Source organism: Eulemur rufifrons, chromosome 2 (genome assembly GCF_041146395.1).
Source record: "Eulemur rufifrons isolate Redbay chromosome 2, OSU_ERuf_1, whole genome shotgun sequence".
Classification (NCBI taxonomy): Eukaryota; Metazoa; Chordata; class Mammalia; order Primates; family Lemuridae; genus Eulemur; species Eulemur rufifrons.
This window is the reverse complement of record NC_090984.1, coordinates 32,404,076-32,425,235: the sequence shown is the minus strand read 5'-3', so window position 1 is coordinate 32,425,235 and position 21,160 is coordinate 32,404,076. Positions and strand designations below refer to the sequence as shown.

The 21,160-nt window shown below is 44.8% G+C and overlaps 1 protein-coding gene across 1 annotated transcript in view; it reads left to right on the top strand.

The window, feature by feature from the left end:
- The window catches only part of TLN2 (talin 2), a 394,205-nt gene that overhangs the window by 360,808 nt on the left and 12,237 nt on the right, over positions 1–21,160 (top strand). The window contains exons 52-54 of the mRNA XM_069483220.1: positions 3,246–3,353; positions 12,368–12,473; positions 13,302–13,426. Coding sequence (XP_069339321.1) covers positions 3,246–3,353; positions 12,368–12,473; positions 13,302–13,426 — 339 coding nt within the window. The remainder of the gene's footprint in view (positions 1–3,245; positions 3,354–12,367; positions 12,474–13,301; positions 13,427–21,160) is intronic.

Below are 21,160 nucleotides of genomic sequence, written 5' to 3'. Positions count from 1 at the left end.
AGCCAGGGAGACCTGAACCCTACAACCTTTGCTTGCTTTTATCTGTTGGGAAAGTGACCCATAAGAGCCCCCACGTTGCCCAGCATCCCACTAAGCACCCCCCGACCGTCACCCCTCTAGCACTGCCTTGCCCCAGGGACTCTGGCTTCCACTCAGGGCTTGGTGGCGAGCGAGGGTGGGGATGTGCCACAGAAGTTGAAGACCAGCTTTTCCAGCTTGGGGCCTGAGGGCACAGGGCCGCTCTCTGTGGTGCAGTGAGTTCTGCTGCGGCTGCTGCTGCAATGTCCGACTCGTACGGCTTCTTGCGGCTCCTCGGAAGGGGTCAGATGATCTGGGGGGAATTGGGTCAGGTGGGGGCACTGGAGGACTGTGCGTGCGAGGCCTGGGCAGGGAGCCAGCACCACATTTAGGGGAGGGGGAGGGATGGGGAGGGTTGGAAAGACAAGGGTGTGCAAAGGTAGGACCACTTCCACGAAGGATGGTGGACGCTAGGTCAGGGATTTGGGACTCCCTCCTAAGGCCTCAAGTGGGTGCCATTTTGATGTGCTCAATAGAATCAGCCCATCAGAAGTGATAACTTCCAAGGGGGTTACAATCTCCGTCAGAGAGTAGCATATACTTGGCAAGATATGGCCCAAATGCACACAGGACACCTCATAGATTTGGAAGGGCCACCGTATACTGTCATTTGATGCCAGGTGAGAAGGACAAAAGGGATTTTACCAGTTTGTCAGGTGATGAAATGGGTTCAGGGAGATGAAGTGGCCTGACCAAGGTCGCACGGCTATTTACTGTCAGAACCAAAACACACACCGGCTCTTGTGATTCCACGGCCAGCCTGCGTCTGCTGACTGCGCCTCTCAGCCCTGATGCTCAAGGTTGCTGTGGGGGATGAGTGACAGACACTTTTGTCCCCGTGTTATAGACATGGAAAGGGGAAGTTGAACGGAAGAAAGACCATGATTAAAGGGAATGCAGCTCAGATTTTTAAGTCTCTCTTAAGACGGGCCCCCGTTTTCAGGGGAAGAAGCCAAGTAGAGAAGTGTGGATGCTGTTTGCCCATCCTCAGCTCCTCCGTTATCCTGCCCTGGGTCAGACCATCCTGGCTTTGCAGTTCAGAACAGCAGCCAGAACTCTGAAGCCTGTATGTTGGCTGCACACTCCAAAACCAGACTTGACAGCAAGTGTCACGGCTGTGAGCCCTGAGACTCCTGTTAGGATGGGACTTATCTAGTAGACTTCCTGATATTTACATTTGCTTTGGTCTCCTGTATTCCTCACCCGTTTGCAAAAGGAAATGAGGCAGCTGGCCAGAAGGGGTGTGCATGCAGCACGGCAGGTACAGAAAACCAAGAGTGTTGGGTGGCAGGGTCAAGAGGGAAGCCTCACATGCCCAGCAGAAGGGCCAGCTTGCCCTGTTTGGGTGCTGCCTTTGCACTGAGCAGGATAAACATGGAGCTAAGTTACATACCGGCTCATCTTCTCAGAATGGGAGCATTACACTCATTCCCCTAGGCAGAAAGAAAGACTTTCCTAAACCCTAAGTTGATTCTCATGTATATTTCTTTCTGGGTTTACTTTCACGTGCATGTTTTTATGTTAGATACAGTTTTGTGTCTACTGTTATAATTAATTAGCACTGACTTTTTAATGACTACAAAATACCCTGTTAAGGAATATTACCTTTCCCCTATTATCAGAGATTTAGGTTGTCTAGATTTTTTTTTTAATCACAAACTTTACTGCAATAAACATCTTTGGATAGATCTGTTTTTCCTGTGCCTTGGATTGTTTCCTTAGTCAAGACTCCAGAAGTAGAATCCATGGGTCTAATGGTATGAGATTTTAAGTATTGCCAGATTGCTCTCCTGGAGGGTTCCACCAAGTTACAGCACTTCCGGCAGTGGGCAAGAACACCTCAACTTCACCTTTCCCACAACCGCATGTGAGGCCTTGAACAGAACCTACCAGAAGTGCTGTTGACTCTGTCTTCCACGGTGGCAGACATGGGGCTCTCTGCTCACAGTTGGGGACACGGATACGAGGGTGAAATAAAAAGTGGTGGTGGTTAGTAGCATGGCTCTAGGTCCCTGCCTCTGAGCCCGTTAGTCCTCGGAGCAGTAAAACTGGGTCTGTAAATGACGTGCTGGCCACGAGGACTAGCCCTGCTCCTTCCAGGGGTGGGGAGGTCAGGGGGAGCCTGGAGGTGTCCCTCCAGCACCTCCCGTTCCTAGGGAGGAGAGGAGTCCTAGGGAGTCAGCATTTGCCTTAGGATAAAGCCTTGATATTGATTTGTATTTGATTTATGATTTATGTGTCCTGAGTTTTCTATTTTATGTATTTCTGTAAGCTCCTCAAGTTCTTTCCAGAGTGAAGCTATGAAAGGAAGAATGAGTAAGAGTTGCCAGTTTTGGCTAATAAAAAATAGGATGTCCCATACTGTGCTAAAAAAATTTTTCATTGTTTGTCCGAAATTCGGATTTTAACTGGGTGAGTTTTATCTGGCAACCCTGTGAAATGGGTACGCCATCGGAAATGATACGTCACGAATGACTCCAGTTGGCAGGTCACCAGTGTGAGAAAAAAGTGTGCGATGTTATGTCAGCCACATGCTCTGGTTTGCTTATCTCTGCTTGTGTATGATGTGAAATGAGTTATGGTGGCCCTGGGAGTACTGGGGAGCTCACTGTCGGAAGTTTCCCAGGAGCCAGAGGACGCCGCTCGCAGAGACATCACTCCAGCTGTAGCATAGGCAGGCGGGAGGGTGAGGACCGGGGCTTAATTAGCCTGTGAACAGAGAGGGGTCTTCAGGACTCCTCATGTTGCTGAAGAGAAGCCAGGCTGACCCAGGGTCGGTATGTCTCCTGCCGTAAGCCCTAATCATGAATCATTCCTGGACTTTCAGTGCATATGGAATTTTTTGCATTTCAAACAAACGGGAGTGGGTGTGGGAAAGGGAAGAACCAGTGACCACATTCAGTTGTTTCTAGCATCTGGCCCCAGGGCACCAGCAAAGTCCACACACACAGTGTCAGAACATACTGTGGGCCGGTGGGGGGAAGGGAGGCAGGAGAACATGGGGGAGAGACACCTCACCTGTCCAGGGAGTCAGGGCAGGTTTTCAAGAGGTCACTGGGGGCTAAGGTCTCCTGCCTCTGGGTGGGGGCTGCCCTACACTGCTGGGTAGGTGACTTATCAGCTGGCTCTTCCTGTTCTAAGAGGTCAACATTCCTCTCTTTCTCCAGCAAGCATCCTTCCACCCTGACGTCAGTGACGAGGTGCGGACCAGAGCCCTGCGGTATGGGACAGAGTGCACCCTCGGCTACTTGGATCTTCTGGAGCACGTCTTGGTGGTGAGGAGGCGCGTTGGGTGGGGTGGGGCTGGGTGTAGCTGTGTGTCTTTCAAGCTGCCCTGGCTGATGTGACTGCAGACCATCCTTTCCTTGGCAAAACTCCTCTTGGAGCCCTGTCCAGGCACCACCCATGAGGCTGGGACTGAGCGGAAGGGTCTCCCTCGATGCGCTGATCCAGCACACGGGGCCCAGAGTGCAGTCTGGGGGGAGCTGCAATTAGAGTGCAGGAGAGCCGGATTCTCTCCTGCATGTGAGAGGAGAAAGAGGGATGGGCAGAGTGAGGGATGAAGCGGGTGGGTGGCCAGCACCACACCTGAGAAAGTATCAGGAGGTCTTGCTATGAAAACCCCAGTGCATCCTGGGAGGACACGGAAGGCTTCCAACAGAGCCATGCCAGCCTCCATGGCAAGCTAAGGAGGACCACCGTCACTGCTACAGGTGACCAGCTAAGCTCTCACAACTTCCTCCCGTCCATGAATGAATGGCTTTGGCTACCTTGAGAACGACTCCCCCAGGCCAGTGTGCCCAGCACAGGGCTGGGTTTAGAAAGCAGAAACGAAGGATACCAGGCTGGGGGTGTGGTGCTCATGGCTGGTGGACTGCCCCCGGGGGGAGCCCTGGTTCTGTGCAGACTCCCGGTGCTAGGGTGGCTTTACTCCCCACAGACCCTAGGGACCAAACCACAGAGAACCAAACAGTATATACAGCATACCTCTGTCTCTGTTGAGCCTTGGGAACCACGTTTAGAATCCAGTAAGATCTGGGGCAGGCCCCGATAGTCAAGGACACCCCCAGAAGAGAGTTCATGATGTCTCTCCCATCAAACCTGAATAAAGAGATCCAACAGACCACCTTCAGATATGCAAGTCACATACCTAGAAGAGGGCTGTCAGTCAAGCCTTGCATTTGCTGGGTTCTGAATTTTTCTTATTTTGTCCTTGTGCAACCACATGAGGCTAGCAAGCCAAAGGAATAATCCAAGACCTAGAGAAGTTTGTCCCTTGGTTGAGGTCACCCAGCTATTCAGCAGCAGACCTGGAACCAAATCACAGTCTTGATATTTCCAGTTCTGTGCTCGTTCTAGCATTTCACTGCCTTGTTCTCAAAAATAAATTGTCTTCTAATCGTAAACACTTTAGGTCAGTTAAGGGATCATTATTTTTATTCTTCACCTAGGTAACTGTACATCTTTTGGGAGAGTAGCCAGTCTGGGGTTACTAACACTGGGCTCCCAAAGTCTGAACCCTCGTGAATGGAAATCTGTGTGTCACATGTGGGCCGAGGAAAGAGCATCTCAGCCAGTCAGTGTTCACAGACATGAGCTTCTGTGGCGAAACTGTCTTGGATGGGTTGGATATAGTTAAAGTGTTCAGTCCATGAGCATGCCTAGCAGGAAATTCAGGTTAAAAAGAATAAAATCAGTGGGACTTCCAAAGGGCATCTTTTTCTTTATGGACCAATGTATTTTGAGTCACATGGAACTTTGTTATAACTGAAAATTGGACAGTATAGTGGAAACAGTAGGTTTAGAAGCCTTGAGTTCAAACCCTGGGTCTGCCATATAAATATTCATAGCTGCATGACCACTGTCTCATCTGGGCTTCAGTTCCTTCGGATGTCAATGAGTTTGTTCATTAGGAATGAAATAAGCGTGTTTGTAAGCCTAGCGCTGTGTGGCCGAGCTAAGAGTCCTTCATTGAAATCTGCTGCCTGGAAGGTGCCGTTTCTGACTTATGGGTGGTACTGGGCTTGCAGCACCAGTGCCCTCTCTGCTTCGTAAGTGGGGGCTTCCCCCCGTACCCCATTTCTCATTGTTCTCTCTCTCTCTGTCTCTCATGTGTTGGCTTTTGTCTTGTTCATTTTGGCAGAGGGGAGGAGATACAGAGATCCTCTTATTTCTGCTTCATCACTTTTCCCCAGTTCTGTTTCACGGTTAAAGCGTGTCTTCTCCAGCACCTGGGCTCACATCTATGCAGCACTGGATAACTTACGTGGCATTTGTGGGCCCAGGCCCTGCACCACGCCTGAGCCTCAGAGTGGTGACTTGCACTATTGCTCTTGGTGAGTCGTCTAACAAGAGTGTCGCTGTGTGGGCACCCACCTCCAGCGTCATCTCTGACACACCCACAAGCCTGGGTGGAAAGGGGGCAGGCAGCCTGTAAGATGGCCAGTGGAGTGAAGGTCTCTGCTCCTTCTCCAGCAGAAAGGCAGCTTATTCTGGGGAGAGGAGCTCCCACTTCATAAGGAAGGGCAGGTGCCAGCACTTGTCTTAAGGAGAAGTTGCTCTCATGGGAGAAGGAAATTGGAACCCTGGCAGGATCCCCACCCTGACCTCATGCCAACTTTAAATCCCATCCCAGTATCTGGGAACAAGTTGTTGTATCCACCAAGTGCTTCCTCTCTCCTCACCTCTCCTCTCCATCCCACCTTGTTTTGGTGAGCAAAATGACTGTCACGGTTTTAGCATTCTTTACCTTTTGTGGATCTTGGTAGCCTTTAAGCTGAAAGACCTGGGCCATTTCCTGCCTCCCCCCACCCCTCTTCAAAGAAACATCAACACACAGAACCACAGAATGTTCCTTAGACTCTTAAGAGGAGTCACAGCCCCAAAGCTCACTTGGAGCCTTTGGTATTTAGAGACTCCAAATGGAGAACCCCTGCCTGGGAAATCCTTTTGTTTGGAGAGTCTAGTTAGCTCTCAACACACATGGATCTAATTTGGACAGAGCCCGTCTCCCTGCTGCCCTGAGAGCTCTCATTTGAGTGATGTTGGCCTCCTGCATTTTGCTATTTATTTGCTGGTTTGGCATAGAGGATTTGTATCACAGGACGAGAAGCAGCTACTTTGCCTCTGCAGCAGTCATTGTTCAATATTTCTGCAAAACCACAGTATGAAGTCTTTGGCAAGGTTAAAATTACCCCCGCTTCCCCTGGCAGAGCTTTAATTTGGATCGTCTGTTGCCTGCTATTAGAAATCACGTTGACTTAATGGCAGAATAAAAATAGAACGTCTTTCTTCCTGCCTTATCTACAGCTAGGGCTCTTGAACATAGAGCTGTCCCTGTCTGAGAGGGTGTAGTGTACACGGAAGTGGTGCTTTATCTTTCTACATCAAAGGCTCTTCTTTCTGGAGACAAAAGTCTTTAATCATTCTACTTTGATGATTTAAGTCATTCTCCCCACCACACCTACAACTTTTTTTGCCAGTATTATTGAAGCATAACTAATACACATTTTTAAACACCACATTTAAAGTATATGATTTGAGTATTGACATATGAATTCGTCTGTAAAAGCATCACCACAAAGAAAATAATGAATATATCTGTCACCTCTCAAAATTCCCAAGCAACCACTGATTTGCTTTTTTATTACCATAGGGGTTTTTTGTTTTCATTTTCTAGACTTTTCTTTAAGTGGAATCATATCATCTCCTTTTTGTGTGACTACTTTCACTTAGCATCAGCATTTTTGATTCCTTCCTTGTTGTGTGTGTCGTAATTTGTCCCCTTTCATTGCTAAGTAGTATTCCATTGTGTGGATTTGCAAAAATGTGTCTAGCCCTTCACCTGTTGATGGACATTTGGGTTGTTTCCAGATTTTGATTATTACAAATAAAGCTTCAAAGAACACTCATATATGTGCAAGGCTTTGTGCCAATATGTGTTCATTTCTCTTGGGTAAATACTTAGAAGTAGAATGTTTGTGTCATAGGGTAGATGTTTGTTTAAATGTTTAGGAAACTACTAAACTTTTTTCCGAAGTGGTTGTACTATTTTACATTTCAAGGTGTGAGTGTTCCAACTGCTCTACCACCATTACTTGCCACCAGTTGGTAAGTCAGTCTTTTTAATTTTAGCCATTCTGGTGGGGCTATAGTGGTATTTCATTGTGATTTTAATTTCCATTGTTGAGTATCTTTTTTTATGCACCTGTTTGTCTTCTGTATATCTCCTTTGGTAAAATGTCTGTTTAGATCTTTTGCCTATTTTTTATTGAGTGCTTTGTCTTATTATTGAGCTTTTAAAATTCTTTATATTTTCCAGATATAAGTTCTTTGTCAGACCTTTGTTCTGCAAATAGTTTCTCCCAGGGTGTAGCTTGTCTTCTCATTCTTATAATAGTGTCTTGCAGGGGTAAGGGACACAAATGTATGTTATTTAAAAAAAAAACAAAGAGGCCAGTGAGGCTGTGGCTCAAGCCTGTAATCCTAGCTCTTTGGGAGGCCGACTCAGAAGGATTGCTTGAGACCAGGAGTTTGAAACCAGGCTGAGCAACATAGTGTGACCCCATCTCTACAAAAAATAGGAAAAAAAATCAGCCAGGTGTGGTGGTACAAACCTGTGGTCCAGGCTACTCGGGAAGCTGAGGGCAGGAGGATCACTTGAGCCCAGGAGTTTGAGGCTACAGTGAGTTATGATGAGACCACAGCACTCTGGCCTGGGCAACAGAGCTCTAGATCCTGTCTCAAAAAAACAAAAAAGAAGGAGGAAAATGATAGCATTACAGAGCATTGAGAAAGAAATAAATAATGTGTGGGTAGAACTTCATAAATACAAAAGTAAAACCAAAATACATCTTTTATACCTCAGATATTAAGCATTTATGATGAATTGAATGTTTCTATTTGCAAAAGTCATCCCAGCTTCCTGTGGTGCTTTCACTTGAATGCTATGTTGAGTCTCTTCTCAACACCTTTCTTGAGATACAGTTTACATATAACAAAATTCATCCATTTAGGGTGTATAGTTTATTAGCATTTAGTATAATCAGAGTTGTATAACTATCACATAATCTGATTTTCCTACGCCAGAAAAGAAGCTTGTATCCATCAGCAGTCACGCCTTGCTCTCCCCACTCCCTACTCCTAGCCCTAGGCAATCACTACTTTCTGCCTCTACAGCTTTGCCTATTCTGGACTTTTCATATAAATGGAATCATACACTATGTGGTCCTTTATGACTTGCTTTTTTCACTTAGCTTAATGATTTTAAAATTCATCCATGTTGCAACATGTGTTAGTAGTTCATTCCTTTTTATGGCTGAATCATATTCCACTGTATGGATAAAAGCCTTTAATTTTGATGAAGTCCAATTTATTGATTTTTTCTTTTATCATTGTACTTTTAGTCATCTATTTAAGAAATCGTTACCAAATCCAAGATCACTAAGATTATTTTCCTGTATTTTACTCTTTACACTTTTAATTCTTATATTTAGATTTATAATCCATTTCTAGTTAATTTATGTGGTGTGGTGCAGGGAAAAGGGTGAAGGTTCTTTTCTTACATATGGTTATTCAGTTGTTCCTGCACCATTTGTTGAAAACATTATCCTGCCCCCATTGAACTAAAGGTGCCTTAGCACCTTGATTGAAAATCACTTGACCATATGTGTGAATCTAGCTCTGGGCTCCCTTTTGTGCTCCATTGGTCTATATGTCTATATGTCATTAGTCATGTTGTTTTGATTACTACGTCTTTATAAGGCTTGAAATCAGGTAGTTTAAGACTTCTAACTTTTGTTCTTTTTCAAAATGCTTTCGGCTATTCTGGGTCCTTTGCATTTCATATACATTTTAGGATAATGTTGTCAATTTTTATTTTTTACAAAAACCTCTTGGGAGTTTGGGATTGTGTTGAACCTATAGATCAATATGGGGAGAATTGACATCTTAACAATATTGAGTCTTTTGATCCATGAACACAGTATATCTCTTGTATTTTTTTCTTAGGTATTCTTTAATATTCTTCCATAATGTAGTTTGTAGGGTTCAGGTCTTGTATATGTGTTGTCAATTTTAACCTTAGGCATTTAATAATTTTTATTTTTTTTATTTATTTATTTAATTTTTTTTTTTTTTTGAGACAGAGTCTCACTCTGTTGCCCAGGCTAGCGTGAGTGCCGTGGCATCAGCCTAGCTCACAGCAACCTCAAACTCCTGGGCTCAAGCAATCCTCCTGCCTCAGCCTCCCGAGTAGCTGGGACTACAGGCATGCGCCACCATGCCCGGCTAATTTTTTTTTTTCTATATATATATTTAGCTGTCTATATAATTTCTTTCTATTTTTAGTAGAGATGGGGGTCTCGCTCTTGCTCAGGCTGGTCTCGAACTCCTGAGCTCAAACGATCCGCCCACCTCGGCCTCCCAGAGTGCTAGGATTACAGGCGTGAGCCACTGTGCCCGGCCTAATTTTTAATGCTATTATAAATGGTATTGCTTTTTTTAAGTTTCAATTCCCAGTTTTTCATTGCTAGCATATGGAAATGTAATGTATATATGTTGACCTTAAATTCTGTGACCTTACTAAACTTACTTATTAGTTCTAGAAGTTTTTTTTATAGATTCCTTAGAATTCTCTATGTAGACATGTCATCTACAAACTTCTCCCTTTCCATCTGTGTGTCACTTATTTCTTTTTCTTGTCTTATTGCACTGGCTAGGAATTCTAGTATAACACTGATAGAAGGATGAGAGTAAACATCCTTACTTTATTCTTGGTTAGGGGGGAAACGTTCAGTCTTTTACCATTAAGTGTGAGTGTCCCCACCTACCTTTAACCTTTTGTTTATTCACGTTATGTTGGCCACTGTAGAGAAACCATTAATGATGTCCATGGACTGCTTAGTTGTTCAGACCTTGAATCATAACTACTAATAACATGGTGGCCTTACATCATATATTGTTCCAGACAAATATGGTGCAAGCCTTTTACAATTAAGTGGTGGCAAATGCCACCATCTGAGTCTAGAGTAGTGGTTCACAACTCTGGCTGTATATGAGAATCACCTGGGAACTTCAGAAGATCCTGATGCTCAAGCCATGCACCAGAACACTTTCATCAGCAACACTTTATATGTATTAATTTATACAATCTCACAAAAACTCTATAAAGGAAAGGACTAGTTTATCCTCATTTAATAATTAAGTTAAACTGAGGCTTAAAGAGAGGATAAATACCTGTACACAGGTACATTGGCATTGACTCCAGCACCTATACCTAACTAAATTGCCTGCCCACTGGCTGTATTAGAAAGTGAAAGACATTCCCCTTCCTTCCACCTCCCCATGGTTTTAGTATTCTTTTGAAACTGGTCTAGGAAGCTGTTATAGTGGGACTTGTCCCAATAGTATGTTGGTCTGTTTTTCACTCATTCATTCATTCACCCATTCATAGGTCTGTATTGAGTTTTGGGGTTTTGTTTGTTTGTTTTATTGAAACAAAGTCTCACTCTGTCACCCAGGCTGAAGTACAGTGGCCTCATCGTAGCTCACTGCAACCTCAAACTCCTGGGCTCAAGCAATCCTCCTGCAGATTCCTGAGTAGCTGGGACTTACAGGCATGCACCACCATGCTCGGCTAATTTTTCTGGTTTTAGTCAAGACGGGGTCCTGCTCTTGCTCTGGCTGGTCTCGAACTCCTAGCCTCAAGATAGCCTCCTGCCTTGGCCTCCCAGAGTGCTAAGATTATAGGCATGAGCCACTGTGCCTGGCCTGTACTGAGTTCTTAATATCTGTAGAGTGATATATACAGGAACTGGGTCAGAGAATGAGAACAACAGAGCAGCCAGAATCATGGAACAATAGCCAACATAAAAAATAAATTTAAAAGATTACGAGAGGAGGGAGGATGAGGATAGATGGATGTGAAGTAATACTCAAAATCCATTGACTAATCAGTTTAGTGTATGATGTAATGTCATCTGTATACTGGTGTGTCTGGGGGTGTTCACCATGTAACCCATTAACTCTTCCAATCTGACGTTTTACTGAGCCTCTCTTATAGCCATGGTGCAAAGGGTTAGGCTGGAGTCTGAAAGCCATCTTTTCCAGAATCCTGAGAAAAACTGTACTACCTGGACAGGTGAAAAGGGTATGGGACACCAAAAAGGGAATTAATATTTAATGAATGCCTGCTGTGTTCCAGGCATCATGTGAGATGCTACCCATGTGCTATTCCATTTAATCTTTATGCTGGCCCTGACGGATAGATACTATCCAGCTTTTATCCCACTTTTACAGATGAGGAAACAGGTTCATGACCCAGCAATGGATGAAGCCAGGTTTGAACACAGACTTGTCCATGTCCAAAGCTAATGCTTTGTCCCCTGCTCAGAGGCTCCAAGATTGTGCAGAGACAGACAGCAGTTGCACTTTTCTTCTGACTGAGCACTTCTAAATCTGAAGATTACCATTGTGAAACATGGGGAAGAGTGTTGGAAGAGCAATTTCAAAATTAGGAAGGAATAGGATGGTGTACATCAGAATTTAAATCTCTGGTGGAAGACGGTGAGGCGCTCCCATCCTGTTTCTTAGTTCCATTCTTGGATGAATTTGAGAAGTCAGCTGAGGGTGTCCTTTAAGTTGATTTGGTGTTTGGGATTTCCAATACCTTTTTTAATTCCATAAAAAACAAAAAGCAAAACACAATTTTAAAAACCTTTGAACTAGTTCAAAAGAGGGCAAACCCTTAGGACTTCTCCCAGGAGAGCTTAAGGTCAAAACCCTGGAAATCTATTGTTTTTTCAGAAACAACTTCCTGATCAGTTATTTGTTGCTTACTTGGGGTCTTGTCTACGAGACCTGAGTAGTACATTTCCTCTGGTCCTGCGTTTGTTTTGTCACATGTCCCGCCTGGCTCAAAGCATGGGGCTTTTTGTTTACTCAGAGCGTCCTTACACTTTGGGTAATTTTCATGTGCATGTGTTTGTTTTGTGTACAAATAAAGGACACATGAAGGTCCAAATAAGGGATTTCATCTCCTTCGTGATCTTTAGGAGCTGTGTCAGAAGGGACCTTAGAGGTACGCCTGGTTCCCAATTTTTCATTTCTCACGTGAAATGTTACTGAAGCCCAGCGAGTCTTGAATGTTTTTCTCTAAGAGTCTGAAGTCACTTTGGGACAGAGCTGCACTCAGAACCAGGCTGTCTGACTCCACGCCTACCAGGAACAGTATGCTTCCTGGTACAGCCGTTCTACCTCCTTATGTGTTCGACTTGTTCTTCACCCACAGGTTCTTCAGAAACCAACCCCAGAACTCAAGCATCAACTGGCAGCTTTTTCCAAGCGAGTCGCCGGCGCTGTGACTGAGCTCATCCAGGCCGCGGAAGCCATGAAGGGTAGGTCGGGTGTTCCTGCATCTTCATGTCATTGTGCAGGCCAGCCCTCTGAAGCAGAGGACAAGCACAGCCAGCGCAGGCCCTTTTCTGGCAAATGCAGCCAGGAGGAGGACAGCTGGTACTCCTCTTAAAGCAAATGGGCCTAAGTTAGATTTTAAAAGTAGCATCCTCCCCGAAGCAAATCTTTTCTCTAGTCTTTGTATTAAGTACTTCTACTTAAATGGTGTCATCCATCTAGAACTGCTCGCTTCCCTTAGGAGTCTCCCCATTTATTTTTATCGGCATTTTCATTCATCAGGATACTTACTCATATGCAAATATTACTACTACTTTCATATTTAGAAAACAGTGCTGCATGTGTTGTCTGCACATCCTTTGTGCTTCCGTAGAAGCAGCCAGCTCACCAGGGAAAGGTTTTTCTCACCAGTTTCCTTTCCTTTGAATTGAGGCGAGTGGCCTTTCCTTGAGTGTTCTGGGAGAAGAGAATGGCAAATCTCCATGCGGTCTAGAGTCTCCTGAGGACACTTATATTCATGAGCTTTCAGTTCAAAGTCAGAGTAAGGCTCAAGCCTTGGTCCGTGAGATCTTCATTTCTGAAGCTGCTGCTCACTGCTCCTGTGGTGGGACTAGACACACAACCAGCATTAGCTCCCCAGCCCCCCACATCCAGGTGACCTCTGTGAGAGCTAGAGAGAAGGTCCCTTGGGACAAGGCAGGCAGTAGAGTCATGGAAGCCCCCTGCACGCAGGTCCAGATATTGTTTGTGATTAAGCCAGTGCCCTGAGCTCTGCAGCTACCAACAGTGACCTTCTCTTGGACTGATTTTAGGAACAGAGTGGGTGGATCCAGAAGACCCAACCGTCATTGCAGAAACAGAATTACTGGGGGCTGCAGCCTCCATTGAGGCTGCTGCTAAGAAGTTAGAGCAACTGAAGCCAAGAGCAAAACCAAAAGTGAGTGTTCATTTGTGGCCGCTTGTCTGACGTCACTAGGTCTCGCAGCGGGTGGCTGTGAATGGAGCTGGGCGTGCTGTAGGGAGCCTGTCTCCGTCCCCACGGTCAGACTAGCAAGCAGCAGACCTGCTCTCCCTGCCCAGCACCCTTTTACAGAGTATGGGGAAAAAACAGCGGGTGAGTCTTTCAAGTTAACCGCCCAGAAAATACCTCTGGGTGTCCAGAGGAAGAACTGGGGCAGCTACAGTCTTGATTTAGTTCTCTTATATAAAGCAGGTGTTGGATGCTTCCTGTCGAAAGTTCCTGTTACTGGATGTGAGATTGTCGGCCTCCAATTTTCTGGTTCCCATTATGCTTTTTAGAGAGAAACAGCAATGCTGGGAATCGACAGAGGGCATTGTGAACCTCAGACGTGCCCCCATTTAAAGACTTTTTCAGTGTCTGCTAGAGACTGGTTGGCTGGTGTGTTTTTCCATCTGTGTCTTCTAGATAAATGTTTAAAATTGAAGATCATGAGTATATGTTAAGAGACATAGCCATTTAAAGGAAAGAGACACTTTTAGATTGGGCAGTAGGGAAGATACTCTCTAAACAAAAGGATGTCAAGTTAGTGCTGTCTCCACGGGCAAAGCCCCCAGTCCTGTTAAGAATCTGCAACCACCTGTCCTACTTTCCATGGCTTTATCTTCAGCAGGAAGGTGGTGGAACCAGAGGGGGGCCTCTTTTTCTTCCTGTTCAAGCAAGTCCCTGGTAGCACCTGTAACTCACCTCCTTTCCAAGGACCCAAATATATTATGAAAGATTTCCTGGCCCTTCTCCTAAAAATAAAACTGGACTCTCACCCCCCCGTTTAGGTGTACCTAAGTTTCTACCCTTTTGTTGTAAGATGAAAGAATGGAGTCTGAGCACTGAAATATACAACCGCCCAAAAGCAGTGCCTGGGCCAGTGTAGTGTGTGAAATAGACACAAGCACATAAGTTGTCTGTCGTGCTTGGGAACATTCTTCAAACCTTCGAGTTCTTAGAACCAATCTCCTAATAGTCACTCTAGACTTTGGTAAAGGCATCTGAACAGTTTCTCATCAAGATATAATTTAAGAGTTTTGGCTTCCGATTTGGGAGTTTACCAGGGTTCTCCCACCCTCTAACCTGAGGGTCCTTGGGTTGCCTGATATTGTCAGTGTTTTTCTTATAAAGTTCAGAGCTAAGTCTGGTTGTAGGGACAACTCCATTTTGGGGTTATATCTTTATTTCTTCTTTATCAATCCAGTTAATTGTGAATGAAAAATGGACTTTAAATGCAAGAATCAACCAGTGACAGAGGTTTGGTGCATAATTTGTTCCTTATCTAATTGATCACAAGTGGCCTGTCTTGGGAAAGGTTCTGTCTGCTAATGCCAAAGCCATGTCAGTTGACACTTTCATTCTCCTGGAAAATTAGCCTGGTGCTAAGTGAACATTAGCACTTAAGAGCCCCCATTCCAGCCCCTTCCCTTCGTCTCTTTGCGGAGTCCTTCTGAGCTCTGTCTGTCTCTGAGTCCTGGTGTCCCTCTGTCCAGTCATTTGTTTACTTCATGATTCTTGATTGGAACAATGAAATCATTAGTGTTGCTGCCCCATAGGACTGTCAGAACAATTAAGTAAGGTATTATAAGAGCACAGTGCCTGACGTACAGCGGGACTCAGTAAATGGTACCTATATCACCATTATTGTTGTCATCATCACCAAAAACATGCTCCTGGGACTTTTATCCTGGGAAAATGCCTGAAATAAAAATTATTCCATAGACCCCTGAGAAAAGAAAAACAAAAAGCTCACAGTGATACAGTGATAAGCATGTGCCAGGCAGTCTTCTATGTATTTTACATGGATTAACTCATCTGGTCCTTGCAAACAGTCCATTAGAATCAGAGGCACCAAGAGGCCAATTACCTGCCAGGGTCAGGTCACCGTGACTGAGCCGAGAGGGATGCATGTGGGCTCTGGGTGGCAGTTTCAGTCCCAACCAGTCACCTTTTGTCCCCCATTGTCAGGAAAGGCTGGTCAAGTCCCACAGGGGCCATTTGTGGTTCTGTGTGTGCCCTTTGAGCCATTAATCCCACCTCTGGGAGTGTGTCCTTGGGGGAATCCAAGAGGGGAAGAAAGCTGTGTGCGTGTGAGAGGATTGCTCCTTGCAGCCTTGTTTGTATGAACAGTGATGAGAAGTTGGATGTGGCCTGAGAGTCTTGAAGGAGTGTCGTGCAGCTGTTCAAAATAATGGTTGCTAGGACTGTGTAGCATGAAGAAGATGCTCGTGGTATGATGTAAAGGGGGTGGGGGGAAGAGGATGCAGAATTATGTACTCATTGTGATTACAACTCTCTAAAGATACTTGCATATGAAATAGATAAGTAGGGAGTGTACAAGAATGATGATGGAATTGGGATGATGGAGGGATCTGTGTTTTATTTATAAAACAATGTTTTAAAAATAACAGCCCTTTACAGATTAATGGTGACTTCTGAAGTGGGCCAGTGAGGACTCCCTACACCATTGTGGGATCATCTAGCCTTTGTGGTAGTGAGAATGTTTACAGGGAAGCTGAGGAATCCTTCAGTTAAGGTCAAAGTTAACATAAATGATGATTTGAGTCCTTTCCTTGCGGGTACCTACCTTTAGGTCTCGCCCATAATTTTGGGAAGGGTGCTCGGTACTTCTAGAACACTTTATAAATGGTCTGAACTCTCTCTCTCTGGTGACCAGAGGTGCCTGCCACATGGGTATTATTTATCTAAAAAACTGTTTTGAAGAATCCATCAACCCAAACCATAGCTTTTGTGCCTATCTAGGAGGGGAATCCACTTTGTGACAATTTCTGCATGAAATAAGATATCTTCCTTGCCTTTATAAAGGAATTTATTTCCCTAGTTAAAAAACAACAGCAACAATAATCTGATGCAAAAATTAGCCAGTCTTTTGAGGTAAATTGCTCCTCTCAATCCTCTCCCTACAACTCTGCTCCCTTGCAGACACACACACACACACACACACACACCCTCCATATAAAATGAGTATGTCTTCCTTCTGTACCTGGGCAGCATTTGCACTGCTTTGAGGAATAGTTTTGGGGAGGGGTGATGATTTTGTTTAAATTGCTCTGCTCACCACATTCTCAGGTTGCCTGTTACAAAAGGTCTATGGTCTATGATGATGATTCTGGTATCTTCCCACCGCAGGCCCTTAAAATTTAAGCCTCTCTTTTTACCCAGAGTCTACCAGACATGCACTATTGAATCCACCGTTCACTTGGGAAAACGGTACAATGGCAAAATGAGAAAGTCAGTGAGCGCTGGTGCATGTGCTGACAATATTGCTAATGGCGCCGTTTCCACACCTGCAGACAGACCTGTGCTCCAAAGACAGGTATCGGAGTTGCTGCAATGGTGACCACCCCCTGCAGCTGTAACCTTCAATACTGTGCCTGTTCTCGAGCTCAGTCAAACCTGGATGCCTTTTCTGCAGGCCTCTGTGTGATATGTTTGATATATTAGGTTGTTATTTAATCCAACTATATATCAAACATATTCCTACAGTGTCTTGCCCTGTCTCCGGGGGTTCCTAATAAAGTTTATAAGGCAACAGGATAGAATATGTTAAAATCACAAGTAGATTTAGAAGACGGACCACTCATTACAATTCATTATGTTATCTTTTATTTCTTCTTGTAGCATTTGAGACCTGTATCAGTGCTTATTATAGAAATAAATTATAATTATTGATGTTTCATAAGAACTGGAGATATTTTTACAGCTTAGTTTTGTGCAGCGATGAGTCCTTAAGGGAGGTTGCTTAGTGGAAAAAATGGAAATTTCTAGCCCATGTCTATGACATGGGATAAAGTTCAGGTTTATAACCTCCAAACACATCTAGATTTATATTTTATTTCTGTTCATTTTTATTCTCATCTTCAATTGAAAAGTTAGTAATTTTCATGATCAAAATTTCAGCAAAAATTCAAGGAGCATAAATCAATGATCTGTCACTTTCCTTTCCCCTGATAGTAACAAAATGTATAAACCAAATCAGCCAAACCAACTGTGTAGACGCTGAGTCACTGGGCTTTATTCAAACCTTGGTTAGTACTACATATATCTAATAAAGATAATGTCATGTGGCCTATACTGTCTGTTGAATTTCCTGTTATAAGTTAACTTGGCAGCAGAGGTTGATAATATTTAGAATAAACTAACAATCATAAAGTAATTCCATAGCCTAATTGGAATTACTGGGGCAGGAAGTTTGGGATCATGATATAGAAAATATTTTCCTGGTACATAACAGCCGCCTTCAGTTGTTTTGACCTCTTCCTCACAAAAGAGCCTGTGAAGTATGTGTCAGTTCATTCTGAGTTCTCTCACCAAAATACGTTGTGAGCACTGCTTTGCGGAAAGAGAACTACTGTGCTCATAGCTTAGTTTTTTTGGAGGAGAAAAGGAGTACTATTTTAACGAGTATTCCTGAGTATATGGGTGCATGCAGTCCCCCCACACAGGTGGTGAGCCAATGGTTTAAACAGGTCATTTGTGAAAGCTGCTTCTGGCTGCGTCTAGAAGGCATCTCCAAGTTGCTGACAGGTGAATGCATGGTGACAGTCACAGACAGCAGCAGCAGCAGCAAGGTGATGACACAGCAGAGGGACATGTGGTGTTGGAGTCCTAGATTCTGGAATCATAAAATGGAACTTGTTCCTGGAATCATTTTGCATTGAGAAGTGATCTGTATGTATCAGCACGTGCTCCGCCAGGCAGATTTCAAGATGCTGCCAAAATCAGTCCCACCTTCCCACAGCAAGAGAACATTGGTTTTGGTTTTGGCTGGCCTTTGAGTCTAGTTAAAGCTGTTTGACTGAAATGACAAATGGCCATGAAAAGAGATAGCCAGTTATTATGAATAAAGAAAAACAGGCCAGGTGTGATGGCTCACGCCTGTAATCCCAGCACTTTGGGAGGCCAAGGCAGGAGGATCGCTTGAGCCCAGGAGTTCGAGACCAGCCTAAGCGATATGGCGAGACCCCATCTCTACAGAAAATAAGAAAAATTAGCCAAGCGTGGTGATGCATATCTGTAGTCCCAGCTACTCGGGAGGCTGAGGCAGGAGGATCACTTGAGCCCAGGAGTTTGACGTTGCTGTGAGCTAGGCTGACGCCACGGCGCTCTATAGCCTGGGCAACAGAGTGAGACTGTGTCTCAAAAAAAAAAAATAAATATCTTTTGAAAGGGCCTTCAGATGAAACCTGTTTGTTTAAATTGATGTGACTTTCTTGTTCCCTTTGGGAATTTTGTCATTGACCAGCTTGCCCTCTGTACTGGTTAATATGGTGATTGGGAAAAGGGAGCCAGAGGTTCTGGGAGAAGTCGGCGCAGTCAAAGTTGCCAGTATGGCCGTGCTGTGGGCTTTGCGCTCATGTGCCACTCAGTCCCAGGCCAGGAGATGTGTAGGGTAGAAGTGCCTGAAGAACTCGGCCGGCACGCGTCGCCCGGTGACTCCCCACCGGTGTAGACCAGTAGGTCCTTTTCAGACCTTCCTCAGACACACAGAGGAAAGAACTTGAGATCTAGCAAGTTTTTCTGATTAAATCTTTGAAGAATTCTGTTATCTTTTCTTTGTGCTTCCTACATAGACATTTGGGAGCTCCTCTCCCTTTTTTGAGAGCATGACAAAATCTGTAGGAATTACTTTATCAAACAGAAATGGTGATTAAAAGATCATGTCAGTGGTATTACTTTTCATTTTAAAAACAGAGTAGTACAGCAGTAGATACTGTGGGAAAACAACTCCCAAGATACTAATCATGCAGGCTTGGACCTTTTCCAGTGGATGCTGCATGAACTTGTATTTATTCCACATCTGGATGCAGAGGGTGGTCCCTCCCCAGGCCCAGCCATTTCACAGTGCTTTCTCTCTATGTCCCCCACTTTGCCTGTTTAAGGTCTCCCTGGAGCTTTGCCTGAGACCAGGCCAGCCTCGTGGGGCAGCAGGCCAGCTGTCCAGGTCTGCACTCTCTGCAGTTCCTGTTGTAGGAGATTTACCTTTTCTTAGAACTATTAAGGGTGGTGGTCCCTAAAGCCAACCCACCCATGGGTCTTCCAAAAGAGAAGCTCATCTAGCTCTTACGCAGTTTGGGTCTTTGGATGCAGGCTAAGGCCTTCCTCTAGGTGCCTCTCAGTTCAATACCAGAAGCAAACTGGTAGCAGCCAAACTGGCCACAGAAAAAGGAGAAACATGGCTGCCTGCTGCACTCGGGCTTCCAGCTGGCAGGAGAATGCCCCGCTCCTGTTGCGGGAGTTCTAGATGTTGGCCTTCTTTTTTCCCTCAAGTCGTTAAAATTATATGCAAAATGTTCACACTTTTAAAAAAATATATCCAAGGAATTTTTTTTATGTTTCTGATGCACGATGACCTTGTCTTGCATAGCAAGCATTCTGCAAGGCTTTTGTCACACAGAGACCTCCCTGGAAAGACGATACCATGGCTTGTTCTTTGGTTTAGGAAGCCAGTTGTGAGAAAAGCGACTATTGTGCTTTTTAGTTTTCAACAAGGCAGTCCCCTCAGAGCAGGCTGTCAGGGAGGGAGGCAGAAATCAGGACAGTGACCCTTCGCCTTCAAGCTCCTTGTGGAGAGGGCTGTAGGGTTGCAGGGGTGTAATTCACAAAGAAGACAGGGAGGAAAAGGACCATGGAAGGGACGCTCTTCCCCTGCCCGGCACATGCCCAGGCCCCGTCAGGGTGGGCAGTGGGAGGGATAAGGTTGGGAAAGATGCCAGAGGAAGGAGGCAGGGCTCCTCTGAGCAGGAAGCCAAGAGAGAGGACAGAAGAGAAAAAGTAGTTCCTGCTGATTTTGGCCCCGGCCGTCTCAGAAAAGGGTAATAATCTGGAACTAGACATGTCTAAACTGAGGGACTAGGAAAGGGTTGAGTTGTTCCTCAAGTCACAGACAGAAGAGTGAGGGACTGACATCTGAAGAAAGGTGGCGGAGACCCTGCCGTCGCGTGGTCTAAGTCCAGAGCAGGGACCAAGCCCAGGCCACCCACTCCTGGTCAGGTGCCGAGGGGAAGCTGGAAGAAGTGCCCAACCATGTCGTGTGGTGCTTGACACTTCGTTTATCATTGATTTCATGGATTTTATCTATGATCATTTTAGGTTGTAATCAGGAATGGCAGGAAGAATCTTTCGTAGAATTATGATTGCAAAACATTGTTCAGACAGAAGAATTACTTTAGCCCAAATCCTGAAAAACAATTTTTAAAACCACAAAAGTACACGTAGTATTAGAAATAATAATGAAATTAATTGCTAATAGCTCTTGAGCATCTACTATAAGTCATGCTTTACATTTACTAATCATTTACTTATAACACTCCTAGCAGATAGGTTACAAAGGAAGGTAGGTTTTGAAGATGAATGAATCAGTGCAGAGGTTATGTTCTTAGAATCCATGAAAGGCCAGAAACCAAAATAAATGTGAGGAAAGGCTGCACCTTCTCCTCTTTCCACACTGCCTCCCCACCACCACCACCACCATTTCCTCTTCCAGAAGGACCTCTAGCTCCTGAGACTTTATACGTATCAGAGCAAAAATAGGAATCTCAGATACTCTCTCCATACAAGAAACAGGCAGGAAGGGAGCTCACCAAAGTGTAGCCTCTACCCAGAGGGATCTCAGCAGGCCACTAACTGTTTAAAAGATGGGCTCTG